Genomic DNA, 20002 nt, shown 5'->3' with positions numbered 1-20002 from the left:
ACAGGAACTGTACTTCAATTCCTGAGTCGAGAAGATCCGATGGAGAAGGAAATGGCAACCTACTCAAGTATTCTTGCCTGGGAAATCCCACCAACAGAGGGACCTGGCAGGTTACAATCCACAGGGTCGCAGAGTCCCAGACATGACTGAGCAACTAAACAACAACTTGCCTAATGACTACTTCTTGAGTTCTTCTCATTCCAAATTTCACATCTCAGGGGTTGCCAATAAGAAGTTATTCCAAAAACAGAGCTCTTCTATGGTAACAAGCACTTTCCAGCAGGAAGTTTTATGGATATACAGCCTACGTTAATAAATTCTAATCAAAAAGCAGTACACTTCACTCTTCTAGGTAGCTCAAAAGGATCTAACTCTGAATGACTCTAAATAAACCGGTGGCATCAGAATACCTAGACAGATGCCAGAAATGGCCAGGAACTAGCGGAATGACCTCTGTACCTCTTCAGGTTCACCCTAACTCCCCCCCACCCTACAGCTGTCTAAAGATAGGAAAGTGTTTTGTAAACCACATGGGAGGGGCTCTCCCTGTTCTGAATGCCTCCTTATAGACACCACGCCCCCTGTACTCACCCACTTGCTTGTGTTGTTATTTACCTATTTCACACGTATCTGTCTCAGCTTCCCAGCTAGACAAGGTTCTTTGAGGGGAAGGACTTTGTCATGTGCTTCTCTGAGATTTCCCCCAACACAGGTTTTGAGCACAGTAGACAATTCAACTCAACATTTGTCGAATTAAGCAGATTTTCCATAAGTTGACCAGTGTTAAAGGTATGAGGAGAGCTTGTCCTCTTAAAGAATTCAATAAGAACCGGAAAACTCGGGATTTCCCAAACTTCTGAATAAAGCCAAGGACTGTAGACTAGATTTGCTTAGAGCTGATACACGAGTAGGAATATAAAGATTCCTTGTTTCTAAGGCTGTAGAGATACGATCAAAAGCGAAGACGGGATGAGGAACACGAGTGAGGCCATCCCAATGGCCTGACGTCAACACAGTTCAGGGGCTGGAGCCGCAGAAGGAAGGAGCCTGCAGAGGCGGGCTCTCGGCAGCTGGGACTTTTACGATGTCAGTACTCCCTGGCTGGATGCCAAAGGCCTATGGGTCCATTCTCCAACAGGAAAAAACTAGGTGATCCCACAGTTCCAGAATACCTCAAGTGGTGCTACACATACACACAAACACATACACACACAAAGTCCAGGGACACCGACCCCCAAGCCTTTCCCCCACACAAAGTTCCCATACAAAGGAGAGGACATCCCTCTCCTTGCAACCTGTCCCTTTCCCATGCGGGAAACCTCCCCATTTGCCATCCCATATGTGGTGAGGTGTCTCCACAAAGCCTCTCTCCTCCATCCCGAGACATCCCTACACCCCAGGACAAATCTCTCCCCAACCTGATCCCTCCCCAAGAGCCCCAGGATCCCCCAACACCATCCTTATTAGTGGAACGCCCCCCTCAATCTGTCCTCCCCCTCAAAACTGTCTCCCAGATTGCTTTCCCCCGCCCTGACGGCAGACTCTCCTCCAGCCTGTCTCCTCCCACCCTGCTGTGCGTGATCTCTGATGAGGCTGCTGCCTGTCTCCTCCTGTGAAATTGGGGGCACCTCCTCAGCTTCGTTCTCCCCCACAGTCGCACCTGTTCTGGACACTCCTGGCATGTTCTCATAGTCCAGTTCTTCCCCCGCTGACCTCAGGCACCTCCATAACCTGGTCCCGTGCCCACAGGTGTAAGACACCCCCACTGGCTGGCTCCTCCCGGCCAGCCCCAGGACATTTCTACCTCCGATCTCCCCTGTGGGGGGAGCCCTGGGGCCCTCTGTGAACTGTCTCCTCACCCCCAGGAGGTCAGAAACAGCTGCCCTGGGTTCTTCTCCTGCAGGCCCAGTCACCCACACCACCGCAGGCCTCGGCCCTGCCATGGGAACTCCTACAGCTGCAAGCACCCCCAAAGACAGAGGCACGCTTGCAGCCTCACGGACGGCTCCATCAGGTCTCCTCCATGGGTCTGCAACGCCATCAGAGCCAGTCTCCCCGTCCACAAGTCCTGCAGCCCTGGCAGCCACAGGCACCTCAGTCAAGGGTCTCCTTCCCCATTCACCTGAGCCATCCCCAGAGACAACATCGCCCACTAGCGGTCCAGGGGCCCTGGCAGCTGGGGGCACCCCCACTGTCAGGGAAATGCTGGCAGCCGCCACCGGCACCTCAGCAGTCTGCCTACTTCCTGATAAGCTTGAGAAATGCCCAGAGAGCATCTCCTCCCCCACAGGCCCTGGCATCCCCATGGCTGTGTGCAGCCCCATGGCCACACATGCTCCCCGAGACTGTCTCCCTCCCGCCAAGCCTGAGATGCCCCCAGGCCCCATCTCTTCATTCATGGGCCCAGGCACTCTGGCAGTGGTGGGCATCCCCATTCTGGTGGGATCCACAGCAGCCATAGGTCCCCACACTGTCTCTCTCTCCCCACACAAGCCTGAGACACCTCCAGAACCAGCCAACTCCTGCACAGGCCGAGGCGCCCTGAGGGCCACGGGCACTCCCGCATCTGCAAACACCCCTGCAGTCAGAGAAACTCCTGCCGTCTGTCTCCTCCCTGGCAAGTGCGAGAAATCTCCAGGGCCAGTCTCCACCCCCAGGGAACCACACACCCCAGGAGCCCGGGGCACCTCAGCAGCCATGGGCACCCTGGCACTCTGTCTCCTTCCCCAAGAGCCAGCATCCTCCCCCGCCAACCACAGCTCCTGGGGAGCCATGGGTACCCCTGAAGCCGTGGGTCTCCCGGCAGGATGAAGCCCTGCCCACAGGTTCCAGTCCTCCCTGGAGCTGCCTTCCTGACCCACAGAGTCAGACACCCACACAGCGGCAGGCACCCTGGCAGCTTCACTCCCGGAACTTGGCACACACGGAGCTAGGGCACACCTGTAGCTGGACACCCCAGCTGTCTCTGGTACCCTCACAAGCTCAGACAGCCCTACAGCCTGTCTCCTCAGGCAGAGACAGGAAGAGTCCCCACAGCCAGTCTCCTGACACACAGATCCAGGACCCCCTACAGCGGCGGGCACTACAGCCTCCTGCTCCCCTAGAGCCTGCCTCCTTTCCAGGAGACCCAAGACATTCCCACCGTAGGTCTCCTCTCTGACCACGGCCGGCACTGCCTCAGCCAGAGGCACCCCCAGAGCCTGCTGTCTAGCCCACAGGCCCGGGACACAGCAGCAGCTGGTCTGCACTCCTCTGGCCGCCGATAATCCCACAGCCTGGGACACCCCCAATGGCTGCTGTGTTCCCCACAGACCCAGGACACACCCACACCCTGTCTCTGTCCCGGGAGCCCAAGGTAGCCCTGTAGCCTGTCCTATACCCCAGTGGCCTGGAACACTGCCAGGGCCTGCCTCCTGCTCCTGGGGACCACACATTGCCCAGCCCACAGTCTGGGCAGCTTCCCAGGACCCTGAGTTGCCCCCAGAGCCTGTCTCTGCCCACCCGGCCTGTCCCCTTTCCCTGCAGCATGGGTCACCCCCACATCTCACTCCCTCTTCAATCGCACAAGGCACCTCTACAGGCTGTCTGGTGCCCCACAGGCCAGGAAGTGTCCCGGGGCCTGTCTCCCCGACAGCTTGTCTCCTCCACCACACAGCTGGGGCATCCACAGAGGGGGTGTCCCCTTGGGCCGCTCTGTGCACAGCTGCGGTCTGCCCTCTCCCCCAGAAGCCTGGGGTGTGCCCACAGATCACCTCCTGTGCCACAGCCCCGGGCATCTGTGCTGCCCGCTGTCTCCCCCAAGGATCCGGAGCCCCTCCACAGCAGAGCTCTCTCGCCACAGCTCTGGGTACCTCCACAGCCTCAGGCCACCCTGTGGCCCCGGACACCCCCACAGTCAGTCCTTTTACTGAAGAGTGGGGGGCAACCCCATAGCCAATCCCCTCCAAGGGCCCAGGCACCCCCACAGCTTGTCCCCTCCCAGGCAGGTGTGGGGCAATCCCGGAACTTGCCTCCAGAGTTCCAGGCACAGCCACAGGTGGCATCCTCACAGCCTGGCCCTGCCCACAGCAGCCCATGGCCCTCTCACAGCCTGCCCCTGCGCCCGGAGGGATGGATAGTCCCCGGCCCCGGGGGGCTGCCCCAGCCTGTCCTTTCACCCAGGGTCCAGTGAGACCTTCACGGCTGGTCTCTACCCACGAAGCCCGGCCAGGAACCCCTCTTTCAATCGGCCCCTCTCCTGCGGGCACAGGATGAAGCTCGACTCTGCTTCGTTGCCCACCTCCTGAAGCTGCCCTCATGGCCTGCACCTTCAACCACAGTTCCAGAATGCTCCCATGCCCCATGGATCCCGGACGACCTTTTCTCTCACAGCCCGGGGGACTCCTGTAAACCGTCTCCTCCTCCCCAGTGCCAGTCACCCATACAGAGCCGACAGGCCCCACCACCTGCGGTTCCCCCACAGCCCCGTTTACCCACACGGTCCCACGGTCTCGTGCAGCCTCCATCGAGACTGCAGAGCCAGGTGTTCCCGCAGCCTCGTTTTCCCCCGAGGCCTGGGCTCTTCCCGCTGCTTGTCTTCTCCCCCATGGCCGCCGACGGTTCGGCAGCCTGTCCGCACTCACGCAGCGCGTCTCCCGCACGGAACACCTCGCCCGGCGCCTAGTTCCACGGCCTCGGAACAACCCTGCACCCCATCTCTTCCCCCAAGGCCGCCGGACTCCGCGTCCGGACCGGCTGGGTCCCACGCATAGGCCCGGTCTCTCTGCCGCGAGCTCGCGCACGCTCGACCCGGGCAAGGCCCCTTGGCCAGCCGCCCCACTCATCGCTCCAGGATGACTCCCGCCTTCCCAACACAGCCCCGGGGCACTTTCTGTCTCAGCACCAGCTCCGAGGGCGGCTCCGCACGCGCTCTCACACACTCAGCTCTGGCCCTCGAAGCCTTCTTCCCTCCCAGCCCCCTACTCCCGCCCAGTCCCGGACGCCCGCCCCCAACTAACGTCTCGGCAGAAGAAAAGGTAACTAGTGCCGACAAGCGGCAGGATCCGCCCCGGGTCAAAGTCTCCTCTCCCTCAGATCCCTGACTCCTAACGCAGCTTCCCAGAATCCCCCCAGCTCTAGCTGGAGCCCACCTGGCCTGGGGAGCGTCGCGGCTACCAGGAAGCCGGCAGGGGGTGGGTCGCGACTAGGCCCCGCTTCCGGCCGCTGGCCCAGTCGCCATGGCAACAGGCCCAGGGCAACTTGGGAGCCGTTAAAACTCCGGGGCCACCAAGGAGCTCAGGGACCACGCCGCGGCAGGTTTTGCAGCCACTGCATATGGGGCTGGAACCGGGACCAGACTGGGGCAGAAGCCGGGGTTTCGGGGTGCCACCGGCGCAGAAAGATCTGACAAACCAGAGCAGATAAGACTGTGCGGAGGCGTTTTGGCCCTCAGAGGCTCCTATAGCACCGCAGAGCCGGGCGGGCTCCCCCAGGGCCCGCCCCACGCCCCGCCCATTCAGAAGCTGCTTCGCCCCGCCCCGCAGTGGCGGAACCCGAGACATCGCCTGTGTTCCAAGGCACGCTTTCCCGATGGCCAGCTACGAAGAGGTGAGCGTGTCCGGCTACGAGGAGTTCATGCAGGTGGTGGAACAGCACAGTGGCAAGACCATTTTCGCCTACTTTTCTGGTTCTAAGGACGCCGAAGGGAAAAGCTGGTGCCCAGACTGCGTGCAGGGTGAGGCCAGGATTCGGGAGGCAGCAGCCCAGAGGAAGTGGCTGGAAGGCCGAGGTTATAGCCAGATAGCCGGGTGGAGAGGAAGCGGAGGGTCTTGCTCCCGGAGTCCCGCAGGGCGATTTGAGCTTTCCTCTTGTCTTTTCCTATCCTGTTCCGACTCTCCTCAATGTATTAAGACCTTCCCGCCCCACCAAAAGTGCTCTTCTAATCTTTCTATCCAAGTAATCTTGGAATCTAGTCCTTTAGACGGAGAAGGCAAAGGCACCCCGCTCCAGTACTCTTGCCTGGAAAATCCCATGGATGAAGAAGCCTGGAAGTCTACAGTCCATGGGGTCGCTGAGGGTCGGACACGACTGAGCGACTTCACTTTCACTTTTCACTTTCATGCATTGGAGAAGGACATAGCAACCCACTCGTGTTCTTGCCTGGAGAATCCGAGGCACGGGGGAGCCTGGTGGGCTGCCATCTGTGGGGTCGCACAGAGTCGGACACGACTGAAGCGACTTAGCAGCAGCAGTCCTTTAGAACTTTGTGTCTTGCAGGACACGTGAGATGGTCTCCTTTCCGTAATTCAGCAAAGATGTGTCTTTGATTGTGCTGGGTGCTGTGGCCTGAGGACAAATCAGGACTGAGAGCCGGACCTTACCCTTAAAGGATTTCTGATTTCTCAAATCAGAAAAAAAAAAAAAAAAAAAAACCACCTAACTTGTGTTAATCTCAGTTAACTGCATGGTAGTCTAAGTACTTACCAAGACTGAGGGGAAAGGAGAGGGACGCCGTTTGTCAGCGCCTGATTGTAGAGTTGGTGTGTAATTACTTTCATTTTTATCAACTTTTTAAAAAGCTGAACCAGTCGTACGAGAGGGGCTGAAGCATGTTGGTGAAGGATGTGTGTTCATCTACTGCCAAGTAGGAGAAAAACCTTAGTAAGTGGCAATGGGTACTCTATTTCTCAGACATGCACTAGACTTTTGCAGACAGGCAAGAAGGGCCTTTGTGATTCAGCTTCTGAGTTCTAAGGTTCAGTCATGGATAAGTCAAGCAAGTAAAAGATATTAAATACAAATTAAATTTTTGAATGTTCAGCCATTTGTATTAGGTAAGGGCAATTCAATAATTTGGCCTGATATTAGTTCAGAACTTAATTGTCTTTACATTTATTTTATCTTAAAATATATTCACTTAAATGAAATATATTCACTTAAAGTATATATTCACTTAAATGAAATTTTGCACAGGAGAATAGGTCATAGACCTCAAGGTTTTTTAAATGTTTACAACAAAAATGATTACTAAAGGCTAAAAGTGGGCATGTATCAAATATCAAGCAGACTTTAAGAAACCAAGTAAATCTTTTTCATGATCACTTTCTCTTTTTGAAATAGTTGGAAAGATCCAAATAATGACTTCAGGAAAAACCTGAAATTAACTGCAGTGCCTACACTACTTAAGTATGGAACAGTGAGTATCCTTTTTAACTGTTTTGGAGATGCAATTCACCCTATGAAAACTCTTCACTTGTTCTGGATTCAAATTTGAAAAGATCTTGACATTTCATCCCAAACATCATACTGCTCTCCACAATGCATTCAAAACAGACAACTTGGCCGTTCATCCCTATGGCCAATCCCAATAATGTACTAATAATGCAAATACTGGGGTTTTTTTCGTGCCTTTTAAAAGCCACTCTTATTTTAAAATTCTGTAAGCACTGCTGAAGAAAGCTGATTCCCATATAATTCCTTAAAAGAGTGGCATCCATAGTTGTTTTCAACTTAATTCATAATCCTGGAGGAAATGAAAGGGTACCTCCTCTAGTCATGGCCCTGGGATTCTCAATTAGAGTTAAGGGGAAGGGGTGAAATTGGGCTTGCTGTCTCCTGTTTTAGTCCACAGAACCAAGTATTTTAATGATTCACCTTAAGGTAAATATCTTTAACTATTTCATAAAACTTGTTACAACTAGTTGATAGTTTCTGTATGGCCTAATTTCTCTGTTCCAAGACTTGTGTCATTCAAAGCATAACAACTTATTCCCTTCCTAATAACATTTTTGTAACCGTGGGTTAAGATATGACTGTTCTTCTCTTTCAGCCTCAAAAACTGGTAGAATCTGAGTGTCTTCAGGCCAACCTTGTGGAGATGTTGTTTTCTGAAGATTAAGATGTGCTGATGGCAAACTGTGTCTATTTCCTGATTTGCTCTACTATAAAAGAAACTGTATACCTGCTTTGAATTCATGTTAACAAATAAATTAATAAAGGATGATGTAAAAGAAATTGGTATATATCTAAACAATAGAGCACTATTAAAATGCTCATGAACCCTCAAGTTTGCTTTAACATAAGGGTATTTTGGGGCTTCTCCATTGGCTTAGCGGTAAAGAATCTGCCTGCAATGCAGGGGATGTTATGAGTTCTATCCCTGGGATGGGAAGATCCCCTGGAGGAGGAAATGGCAACCCACTCCAGTATTCCTGCCTGGAAAATTCCATGGACAGAAGAGCCTGGCAGGCTACAATCCACGTGGTCACAGAGACGGACACGACTTAGTAACTAAACAACAAGGGTACTTTTAAGCTACCGTAGATAAAACGTAGTCTTTTAAGAGTGGCAGTAGTAGCACAAAGGTATTAGTGGAGATGACAAATACCTAAAAGACCCTAATAGTCCAGTAGACAGCTTCCAAATCTTAAAGGAGTTAGGATCTTTTACCTTAAATTGCATGAATTTACAAAGAATCATCATTCCTAAAACACCTTTGGCTTTACAATGTAGAACTTAACCTAACCACTGAAGGAAAGTCCAGCGCCATCTGCTCCAGCCTCTGCCTAATGCTGGCAGTGCTGTTAGAGCTCTCTGGATGTGCTTCACTGGGATGAGGTGGGTGGCCGAGAGATCAGAGACTATATAACCTGGTGGTGGGAAGGACTCCATTCTGTGAGTCAGTCTCACTGATTATGACTAACTGTAACCCTAGGTGAGTTATTTAACCCGTCTAAACCTGTTTCCTCCTTTATGAACATGGATCATTCTGAGGATAAAATGAGAATGCAGCTAAGCCTAGGGCCTGGGTTTGTGGTATCTACCAAATAAATGTCAACTTTCTCAAATGAGTACAAGTATCTGAGGCTCCTCACCTTTGTTCTAGTCCAAGGTCAAGAGTCCAATTAGTAGTTAACCACCAGTTTTCTCTCTGCCGTTACTAGGTCAGTGACATACCAATGATTCTTCCTTAGAGCTCTCTTGCAAAGCAACCCGTGACACAGGTATGTCTCTGGCCTGTAGAATTTAAGAACCTTAATGCAGTTCCTGGTGTCTGATGTCAAGAGGTCACTGACTATCACTTGGCAGAGGACAGGTCGGGTAGCTGATGTGAGGGACAGCAAGGCTCCAGGAGACAGACCTGTCCCAGGCCCCACTGTACATGAGGAGCAGGGTTTGGCTTGGCGGCCCTCCCCTTACCTCATGCCCCACTGCCTTAAATAGGTATGCAGTACCTAACATTTCTGTTCTTCAGACATTTCTGTGTTAAATACTAATAAAAGCTTACAAATCCACAGGAAAATCAAAGTAAAACAATTCTGGTTTAACAGAAATAATCTAGTAACAATAAAAGTTCAATTAAATAAGCACACTAACAGTTCTGGCTGCTACCATAATAAAGGTACATAGGAACAGTTTTTTTGTCTTCACTGTACAAAAGCAATATATACATGTCTTAGGAGCCTGGTCAGGGTCCAGCTTTTTATTTTCCTGATGTGTTATTCTGCTGTTGCTGCTCCGCCAGGGCTTGCTGAAGGCGCATCCGCTTCCGGGAATAGTGCTGCCAGTGCAGAATTTGCTGCTCATCAATAAATTTCGCACACTGAGCATTCACCAGCTCCTTGCGGAAGTGTTCGTACTGGAGCAGTTCTAACATGTGTAAACACTGAGGGTACCTGGGGTTAAGTTTATAAGTTAATGATTGACATAATAATACCACGCTCTAGTTAACTCACTTAAACATGCTTTTGCACTCTATCATTTCTGTAACATTAACTTGGTATACTTTGGTAATACTTTTTTTTTCCTGCATATACAGAAAAGCTAATCATCAAAAGTCAGCAAAATTTTCAAATGTGAGAAAATGTAAGCTTGGAAAGATTAAATAATTTACAGAAGACCACACAGTAACTGGTAAATAGCGTTACTGTCAACTGGTAACACAATAACTGGTCAACATCTGGGCGCAAATCACACTATTCTCTTCGGTGATTTCCAAGGTAAGGGATAGGAACACTTTATTTTCATAATTATGTGTTTAATACCTATTGGTTTTCCATAAACTATGATAAGACAGCTTTTAAAAGTGAGTCAACTTCAGAAAAAACTATGCAGATATTGTATTCCTGTTTCCCACAGGGATATAACAATTCTGAAATTATGTACATATACTCAGAGGTTGAGCACATACACTATAAACAGAAAGCCAAACCTCTGGCTCTCAGAAAAGTAGTTTCAGATAAGGAAGGGGGAAGGCTAGAATGAATCCTGTTATTAAGTTGGAACTGAAAACATCAGGATGAACTCATGGCTTTATACACGTGCGCACACACACAGATATAGAAATAGATACACACAGACCCATTTCTAGCTTTATGTGTTGAGAGAGCCTAGAATCAATGACACTCCAGGACCAATGAGCACACCGAGTACCCAGATCATGGATTTTAAATAGTATTATCCAGGGTTGGTTGGAGACGTGGCTGATGCTACGGCTAACACAGGGAAAGTAAAAGATGAGCCTGGACTATTACATAGTGGCAGAAAGAAAAATGCTCAAAAAATATAGGGATTTGTTGAAAGTACACAGGAGCCAGTTTGAAGGTGTTCCCATTGGCTGTATCCAGGATCACTAGTTCAAGAAGATACATAATTATAACCCATAAGATAAAGAATCCAGGAGTCCATACTGATGTAACTTTATAAAATGAATAAATAAATTAGGAACAAGGAAATATTCTGTCCTTACAACTGAATTTCAACTAACAAATGAATAAAGAATTATGGAATTAGAAAATCACAGAAAAAGCTTTCAAGCAAGTATTTTCCATAGATTGCCAAAGTTAGGTAAAAAACTGAAATATGAAACACTATATTTACCGTCTCAAAGCATTCCCTCACAAGATAGGCATTAAATACAAAGCGAAGAACAAGTAATTTGATACAGAGAAAACTAGCAGCCACCAGCTGAACCAGGTCATCAATCTGGAGTGGAGCCTGAGCTCTGCATTCAATGCTGCTGGTCTGAGGACAACAGCAGGCCCCAACACAATGTTTCCTTATTGAACATTTGCTTCCTATACTCCAGAGATACATAGTTGCTTGTAATTGTCAGCAGCTTTGGCCACCTCATGCGAAGAGTTGACTCAATGGAAAAGACTCTGATGCTGAGAGGGATTGGGGGCAGGAGGAGAAGGGGACAATAGACGATGAGACAGCTGGATGCCATCACTGACTTGATGGACGTGAGTCTGATTGAACTCCAGGAGTTGGTGATGGACAGAGAGGCCTGGCGTGCTGCGATTCATGGGGTCACAAAGAGTCGGACACGACTGAGCGACTGAACTGAACTGAAGCCTGGAAAGCCCTACTCACATCTACTCTAGCTATTTCCTTCTCATGAGGATGTTCTATCAACAAAGACCTAGGTTTGAAACCAGCTCTGCCCATTCTACAGCTGGGTGTCCTTGAACAGGGTACTTAACCTTTCTTAAGGATTAGTTTCTTCCTCCGTAAAATAAATTAATGTGATAACCAAGAGGACTGTCTTCAAGTAGCAAATGCTACTTCTCAATAACTGGAACTTAGACATACAGTGATCACTTATAAGACTTGGAGAAGACCATGCTCAAAATAAGGGACTATAAATATTTTAATAGGTGACAATTATAGCATCAACCAACAAGACGAAATAGAGATACAAAAGCAAAGTTTGCATTTAGATTTTTTTAAAAAACAAATGAGAAATAAATGGAGAACTCAACTAACAGCACTGATGAAAATGAGAACTGAAGGATTTTAGCTGACATAAGTGAAAGTGAAGTCGCTCAGTCGTGTCCAACTCTTTGCGATCCCATGGACTGTAGCCTACCAGGCTCCTCTGTCCATGGGATTTTCCAGGCCAGAGTACTAGAGTGGATTGCCATTTCCTTCTCCAGGGAATCTTCCCAACCCAGGCACTGAACCCAGGTCTCCCGCATTGTAGACAGATGCTTTACAGTCTGCTGCTACTGCTAAGTCACTTCAGTTGTGTCCGACTCTGTGCGACCCCGTAGATGGTAGCCCACCAGGCTCCCCCGTCCCTGGGATTCTCCAGGCAAGAACACTGGAGTGGGTTGCCATTTCCTTCTCCAATGCATGAAAGTGAAAAGTAAAAGTGAAGTCGCTCAGTCGTGTCCAACTCTTCCGACCCCATGGACTGCAGCCTACCACCAGGCTCCTCCGCCCATGGGATTTCCCAGGCAGGAGTACTAGAGTGGGGTGCCATTGCTTTACAGTCTGAGCCACCAGAAAATCAACATTGTGAATCCTTGAATGTAAGAGATAAATTACAGCTGCAGGTCGTTGCTATTAGTGAAATGGTGGAGGACATTGTCTAGAAGAGGTAGCTGCTGCTCTGCTCTAGCCAATGACTGACCTGGGAAAACAAAGACCTGGGGTTATCAGATCTTCCAAATTTTTAAAGAGAAGCTTAGAAATCTGAATCAAAATATGAAACTCTCCAATCTTTAAATTTTGACAACTACTAAACAAAAACCTTGTGTAGAAATGAAATGGGAGTTAATTTGCAGCCTCTCTTAAATTTAAATATCTGAATGGTTATTCTTCAAGAAGGCATAGATTGGTTCTGGATTAATTCAGGGTCAAAACTCAAAACATGAGTTAAAGTTACATAGAGGTATATCATGTTATAGGACTTCCCTGGTGGCTCAGACGGTAAAGCATCTGTCTACAATGTGGGAGACCTGGGTTTAAGCCCTGGGTTGGGAATATCCCCTGGAGAAGGAAATGGCAATCGACTCCAGTACTATTGCCTGGAAAATCCCATGGACAGAGGAGCCCGGTAGGCTACAATCTATGGGGTTGCAAAGAGTCGGACACAATAATACAAGGAGGAACTTTCTGGAATCTAGCTAACAACGGAATTGGCTGCCCCTGAATTAGTATGTGTTCACTAGAAACCTCCAGCCAGTATACAGATGACCATCTCAGCAATGTTGTGGGTAAAATTGAACCTGACGGTGTCCAGGGCTCAGTGTCCAACACTGAGTCTCTAAGTCTATAATACATACATATAACATGTTGCAATCTAGTAAAAAAATATATATATTTTCTCTGGATTATTAAATGAATAAGTGGTTCTTTTATAAAGGGCCAGTAAGGGTGGAAAGGGTCCCACAGGCAAAAGGAGGATGTGGACTTCATAAAGCAGCTGTTATTAGACAGAGAAAAGTGGCTTGGCCAAAGTACAAGTCTTAAACATTCTCCTCTCAAACTTGTGTCTGTTTAGGGGAAAAAAAAGGCTAGACATTTCACCACTGCTTTTTGACTACCTATTTAAGACAAAGCAGAGGTGGGTGTTCAAGGCTTATTTTTTATCATTAAAAAGAAATGTTTGTGATTACAATATGCTCCTTGCATTTCAGTAAGCCTTAAAACGAGAGTATCTATTGCACAACCTGAATGATAAATTCATGTATTTATTATGTAAGATATATAAAATAAGAAAGCAGCTATTAAGACTCGGGTACGGTTACCTTCTCCAGAAACCCTTGCTTACAAGTAAGTACCTCTTTCTATGTTTTTTCATTTTCAGGCTATGGCTGTCATTGCATATATGGACTGCGGGTTCCTTGAGGTCAGAAACTCAGTGAGATGCAGGGAGTGGTACAAGATAAGGTCAGAGAAGACAGGGACAGATCACACAGGGCTAAGAGACGAGATTTTCTTCTGCATGCAATGGGAAGCGACCAAAGGGTTCTAATGGAATGTAATTTCTATTTTTAAGAGACCAAGTTGGCTTCTGTGCAGAAAATGTTTCTTCTTTGTTTGGCAGGGCAGGGAGAAAGGAGGAATACCAATGAGTAGATACTGCAGTAATCCCAGTTAAGTTAGAGATGATGTGTCTCGTATTAAAATGGAGGCAACTGAAAGGAGAGCAGAGATTCAACAGGTATTTTTTCCAACGTGAAAGTAAGAAGTCTATTAAATATCAGTGCTTTGGAATATAATAAAAGTACACACATGTTTAGGACTATAAAAATTAAACTTACTTTAGATACTTGGCATATTCTGGTTCTTTCCAGTAAAGCAAGTACTTAAGATAATTAACAAAAGCTTTATCTTTGAAGTAACCTCTTTGGGCAAGAACTGAAAGGCATAAAAAAAAAAAAAAAAATACATCTGTAGAGCACACCAGTCCTTGGACTACTGATCTGTGACTAACATAATCGTAAAGAATTTACTTACATAACATTCCCACCACCAACACACACTGAATTCAAAACAGAAGTCCCAGTTTGCTCAATTATATATACCAGTATAAGTGCAACAGTCATTCCATTCAGTTAAGAATGTACAAAACTAGATACTAAAGTCATCTCTCAGAATCCACAGGGAGTTGGTTCTAAGAGGCCCCGCAGACACGAGAATCCACAGGTGCTCCAATCTCCTGTACAAAACAACATAGTGCCATGACAGTATTGTCACCCTCAGGATGGGCAGATTCCACCAACTGAGGTTGCCTCCAAGGATACAAAGGGCTGACAGTACTATGAATTTTGACTCTTCTATCAGAAATCGTAACTAGCTATTCACTTCAATGAGGTGCTCAACAACTTACAGTTAAGGTAATTTGGGTTGGCTAAACACTGTACAAATTCCAACTCCAACTGAAACCGCAGTCGATTTCCAGCATCATCTAGGAGAGAAGATAGCAAAATCATCCAAAATAAATGTCACTGTATATAATACTGATTTTTAGACAGAAAACAGCAGTACAGACATCTGACTAATGCTGAGTTACATAAAGAAGAGCATGCAAAGGTTTTCCTAAACTGGGTGTAGGAGGAGAAACACCTTCCTTATAAGTCTAAGGAAAGCAAAGCCCTGATTAAGAAAAAAAAAAAAAAAAAAAGGTTTATCTAAAGTTAAATTATCAAAGAAAACAAGATTATACATGGAGCAGAACATTAATCACTCGTGAGCCACCATGTTGGGACTTCACAGTGATCACTAGGATAAGCTGCAGCAATGTGCCTTGCCTTATTTTGATAGTGCGTTACAAGCTGTTAAGTGATCAAGCTTAGCAAAAACAAAATGCTAAATCCATCAAGAGACGTTCAGAATGCAAGATGAAAGAGACCCTGGTGAGTATCAAGAAACGCGTGCTTACGTGAGACCCGTTAGTGGCACAGTAATACAAGAGTTCGCTGACGATATTTTAAACTTAGGCAAGCTCATCTGAGATGCAAAAAAACAACTCGAGGAAGCGGTTTATGATCCAAAATCTCTCCTTTAGTCTTCTGGAAGCCGGTGGGGCCACTGTTTGAATAACTAACGGGGAGAAAGGATCGGCCAACAAAACAAACTCTGAAAAGGCCAAATTACCTTCGCCCTTCCAGTCGCTAAAAAAAAACCCTGGTGCCTCCCGCTCCGATCACTCACTCTGCCGGGAGTTGGGCCTGGATTCTCAAAAAATCCCGGGAAGCAGGTGTCTGGACCCGGGACAGTTTCTATTTGACAAAACGCGAGGCTCAGAGCGCTACTCACCTGTCTCCATAGCGACGGCCGCGGCCATCACCAGCAGACACTCTTAAGTCCCCAGCAACCCCACACAGCCAGGATCGGAGAAACAGGGAAGGTCCGGAAGTCGCAGCGTCCCCTTCCTGCCGCGGGGCAGTGTGGGATGCGGGGGTGGGCACAGCTTCGCAAGGGGGCGGGTGGCTCCGCCCATCCAGGGCCCGCCCCGCCCCAACCCCGCCTCCACCCGGACAGGTTCTTGACAGGCTAAGGGGCGATGCGGGGGCAGACGGCGCTCTCGAGGGGACGAACCCAGCGTTCCCAAGGAATCTTAGGCCTCCCCGCCCCAAGATCACGGTGCCTCCACGTGGTTCGCGGGACCCTCGACCACCGCTCTGCCTGCATCACAATGGCATGTGACGTCGCTCCTCACCGTATAAAATAATCCTTCGGGGATTGTGGGGCTGTGGGGCCTCCAAAGGTCAGCTTGGCCCTGTTACCCCCATAAGATGGCCTCACCCCTTCGGGGAAAGCCCTCTCCGGCCCGGGCGGAATCCATCCGCTCCGAGGAGACGGCGACGGTCAGCGTGGAGACCTCGTCCCACCGCGTGGAGACATCCTACCGTCACGTGAGGACATCTTCCCGGCAGGTGGAGACCACCCAGCGCAGCAGCGAGGGACCCTCCGTCTCCTCCTCTGGGAAGCGGCTCCCTCGAGTCCTCGAGGTGTCCTCCCAGCACGTGGAAACCGCCTCGCAGCTCACAGAGACGGCTTCCCGCCACGTCAGGGCCTCGTCCCTGCGGGTGGAGACGTCTGTGCACCGCGTGGAGAGCACGCCGCGGCGGGAGAAGCCAGCCGCCCGCCATAACATCCAAAAGGCCCGATGAAATGCTGCCTTCCTCGGGGCCACGAGGGGGCCATGGCCCTTGGCCAGGGCAGAATCGCCTCCAGTTCGCAGCCTGCCTGCTGCCAGGTGGACCGATCATCTTTGGTTTCCTGGAAACAGTCCACAGATCAATTTAAGAAAGAGCCAAGCTGCGGTTTCGGGATTTAGCCAACATTCATTGACCCTCCTGCACCTTGGACCAAAGGCAAGCCTTTGACCCAGTGAACTATTTTAATTTGAAGCCAGCATAAAAAGTTTTTAGGCTCTAGATACTGTATGTGTTAAGCTGATGGAAAAGAGACTGTTTGAGCCTCCAAGGCAGGTGAGTTTTGAATTGGGGGCCCTTTAAATAACCTTGGCTGCTTCAAACCTGGAGAAGGAAATGGCTACCCACTCCAGTATTCTTGCCTGGAGAATTCCATGGACAGAGGAGCCTGGCAGGCTACAATCCATGGGGTCACAGAGACCTCGACACAACTCAGCGACTATCACTCACTCACTGAATGACCTTGGCTGCTTCAAACTTAGGGACAAGGAGCAAACAAATCATAATCAGTGGAATTATATGCCAGCTGCAAACCTGAGTTGCAAGCAACAGACTTTCCTTAATTAATTACTTGGCTTGTGTTTATGTTTCAATATATTTCTCTTTATGCCAAGTCTTTGTGCCTGGTAGCCATACACACAGGTTTTAATAGAGGTCACATGTAGTTCAAAGGGAAAAGTGAAGGTCGACCTCAACAATCAAGAATAATCTTGGAAAGGAAACCTGACCTGTGATTTGAGGAGGTGCAGGGGAGGAATATTTATTGAGCATCTACTCGGTGCCGGGCGTGCATTTGGGCTATAGCAGTGAACAAGGCAAACAAGGTCCTAGCCCTTGGGGAGCTTATACTCTAGTGAAAAGGCAGACAACAGATGACAAACAAGAGTTTTCTGTTGTGATGAGCACTTCGAAGGAAACAAACAGGTGATGTGATAGAGAATATGCTGACCAGTACCTAGTTTTTCTAAGTTAACCTGGTTAGCAACAACTGAAGGCAGGTCAGGGCTACCCCCTAGATCAGCAAATCTTAACAGATTAGTAAGTGGAGCCATTCAAGGCGGCTTTGACTGGGGATGAAGGGACATCCCTGCTTTCAACAATATGTGCTATTTATCCCATTTAGCAGTATGTAAAGACCTGGATTCTATGGGACCTCATTGGGAGATAGAGTACTTGCTGTTGGCAGGCACTGTGATTCATTACTCACATTAATTCATTTAATTACAGGGGAGTGCACCAGAATAGGATTCAGGCCAGGGGAATGTCATAAAACCCCAGAGGCACCCCTGATGCTTCTGCTTCATCAAACGTCTGGTATAGATTAATATTTAGACTTTGGAATTTTAGTTTCTGGTGAACTTACTCACTCTTTTTAAAGTAACAGACCATGTGCATTAGATACACACTCTTTATCAGTGTTTTTAAATGAGCAAAGTGGTTGCTTTTCTTTAACTGTTCTTTATTAATGTTTTCATTACAAAGTGATAATGTGCTTAATATAACAAGTGAAACAATTCAAGATGTGTAAAGAATCTGTCATCATTGCTTTCCATTTTCCTCCTCTGGTAATAATTCGTGTCAGTAACTTGGTGTATACCCTTCTAGACCTTTCTGCAATAAATGCTCCTGATCTGCTTATTAGTCGTACGTGGAAAACTGGTTGAAAGGTTACTGTGAAGAAGCCAAGAACTTGATTTCTAGATGATTGACTCTCTTGGAATCTAATCCGTTTGTTTTACTTAATAAGGAGACTGAGGCACAGAGTGGGAGCACCTTACCAGTCACATGGCACTTAGCCTACCTGCAGCAGCACTGCCCCCACTGGACTCGCAGAACAGCAAAGATTTCACCACTGGAAACTCATCCATTTAGTTGTCAGTGGCCTGTCCACATTACCCGTTAAAGATACCAGGAGAAAGGGCTAGAATAATTAAATCGTTCTTTAGTGTGTCTCTGATGAGATTCTTTACCAGTCCCAGGGCCACTTTATCCATTAGGCATGGCAGGCTGTAATCCTAGGACCTGCCAAAAATTGTTGAAGCTTCAAAAATCCATTGGCTTCAAAATACAAGTAGAAGAAAATAGCAAAATTGAAATTAATAAGGGTCAATGGGCACACCTTGTAATATATATGATGTGATATGGATCAGGACCTCCAAAGATAAGAATATCTAAGATCCAGGCTTAAAATGGCTCTGCCAAGGTAGCTCCACACTGATATCTGGGCTCCGATGAGATGACAGGGTAGGGCCTCTCTCCAAAAATGTTAAGACTGATAACACTGATTCCTTTATTTTCTCTTTTCTCTCCTCTGACCAGACTGACCTTCCCACTGACTGAGAAACTAGACCTCCAATAAGTGAATTCATCCCTCTGGGCCTCACTGCCCCCACTGAAAATGAGATGTTTGGACCAATCTTTGAATATGTGATTCCCAAAGTGAGGAATGCAGACACTGCTTCAGGGTGATTTTAGGAGGTATGAGAACATTTTTTATTTTGATAATTAAATATTTATTTCAGTGTTTTTCTTTTGTTCAGTCACTAAATTGTGTCTCTTTGCAACCCCATGGACTGCAGCCCGCCAGGCTTCCTTGTCCTTCACCATCTCCCAGAGCTTGCTCAAACTCCATTGACTCGGTGATGCTATATAACCATCTCATCCTCTGTCGCTCCCTCTCCTCCTGCTCTCAGTCTTTCCCAGCATCAGGGTCTTTTCCAATGAGAGTTGGCTCTTTGCATCAGGTGGTCAAAGTATTGGAGCTTCAGCTTCAGCATCAGTCCTTCCAATGAATATTTAGGATTGATTTCCTTTAGGATTGACTGGTTTGATCTCCATGCTGTCCAAGGGACTCTCAAGAGTCTTCTCCAACACCACAGTTCAAAAGCATCAATTCTTTGGCGCTCAGCCTTCCTTATGGTCCAACTTTCACATCCATACACGACTACTGGAAAAGCCAGCTGGACCTTTGTCGGCAAAGTGATGTTTCTGCTTTTTAATGCTCTGTCTAGGTTTGTCATAGCTTTTCTTCCAAAGAGCAAGTGTCTTTTAATTTTGTGGCTGCAGTTGCTGTCCACAGTGATTTTGGAGCCCAACAAAATAAAATCTGTCACTGTTTCTACTCTTTTCCCCATCCATTTGCCATGAAGTGATAGGACCAGATGCCATGATCTTCATTTTTTGAATGTTGAATTTTAATAGTGAATTATATATAATATAAATATAAATGTATTATATACATATATATAATATGTATATAACTAACATTCATACTTGTTATTTCACCAATATTTTACTTCAGCTATAGTGGGCATTTTTAAATGTTTAAATGAATTGATTTAAAGAAAAAATAGATTCCATAAAAAGTCGGCCTTCAGTGTGGCCAAAAATTTGAAAGTGATATGGAACGCACTGATTAGTGTTTGGGAAATGAGGCACTAATTTAGTTCCCTAAGTGAATGGTTTTTTAGATGCATGAGAAAGCCTGGGACTGTAAGGTCTATTTATTGTATTGTAATCAGCATTTTTCTTACTCATGAAATAAAAAATAGAAAATATAGAATATATTAGAG

The 20002-nt window shown here is 47.6% G+C and overlaps 5 protein-coding genes across 15 annotated transcripts in view; 2 read left to right on the top strand and 3 right to left on the bottom strand.

Annotated features, from left to right (window-relative positions):
* KIAA0753 (KIAA0753 ortholog) overlaps positions 1-5178 on the bottom strand; it is a 63589-nt gene extending 58411 nt beyond the window's left edge. For 3 of the 6 annotated variants that reach the window (XM_012185538.4, XM_042255546.1, XM_060395339.1), the window contains exon 1: positions 5130-5178. The gene's annotated coding sequence lies outside the window, so the exon portion shown is untranslated. Of the gene's footprint in view, positions 1-615; positions 3960-5129 lie in introns of those variants that run through there. The other 3 variants (XM_060395337.1, XM_060395338.1, XM_012185539.5) reach the window with 2 other exon arrangements.
* Positions 1464-5178, bottom strand: LOC132657404 (collagen alpha-2(I) chain). The gene has a single exon (XM_060395336.1). It carries the CDS (start codon positions 4821-4823, stop codon positions 1464-1466), a length of 3360 nt encoding a protein of 1119 aa, XP_060251319.1. The 5' UTR covers positions 4824-5178.
* Positions 5179-5537: 359 nt separating this feature from the next.
* TXNDC17 (thioredoxin domain containing 17) lies at positions 5538-7992 on the top strand. Its single transcript, NM_001163057.1, is given in 4 exon segments — positions 5538-5713; positions 6558-6639; positions 7099-7174; positions 7808-7992. Coding segments are annotated over 4 exon segments (372 nt in total). The 5' UTR covers positions 5538-5568; the 3' UTR covers positions 7877-7992.
* On the bottom strand, positions 6843-15623 carry MED31 (mediator complex subunit 31). Its single transcript, XM_004012582.5, has 4 exons — positions 15529-15623; positions 14600-14677; positions 14031-14127; positions 6843-9653 (listed from the first exon to the last, which is right to left on the bottom strand). The coding sequence occupies exons 1-4, from the start codon at positions 15554-15556 to the stop codon at positions 9461-9463; spliced, it is 396 nt and encodes a 131-aa protein (XP_004012631.1). The 5' UTR covers positions 15557-15623; the 3' UTR covers positions 6843-9460.
* Positions 15624-15747: 124 nt separating this feature from the next.
* Positions 15748-20002, top strand: part of C11H17orf100 (chromosome 11 C17orf100 homolog) — a 36081-nt gene continuing 31826 nt past the window's right edge. For 3 of the 6 annotated variants that reach the window (XR_009595523.1, XR_009595524.1, XM_042255552.2), the window contains exons 1-2: positions 15748-16706; positions 18750-18908. Coding sequence is in view for 4 of the 6 variants with exons in the window: in XM_042255552.2 (XP_042111486.1) it covers positions 16008-16385 (378 nt within the window). In the remaining 2 variants the exon portion in view is untranslated. Of the gene's footprint in view, positions 16707-18749; positions 19995-20002 lie in introns of those variants that run through there. The other 3 variants (XM_060395343.1, XM_060395342.1, XM_027975100.2) reach the window with 3 other exon arrangements.

Source organism: Ovis aries, chromosome 11 (genome assembly GCF_016772045.2).
Source record: "Ovis aries strain OAR_USU_Benz2616 breed Rambouillet chromosome 11, ARS-UI_Ramb_v3.0, whole genome shotgun sequence".
In the NCBI taxonomy this organism is placed as follows: Eukaryota; Metazoa; Chordata; class Mammalia; order Artiodactyla; family Bovidae; genus Ovis; species Ovis aries.
The sequence above is the reverse complement of the archived record's forward strand: the minus strand, read 5'-3'. Positions and strand labels throughout refer to the sequence as shown.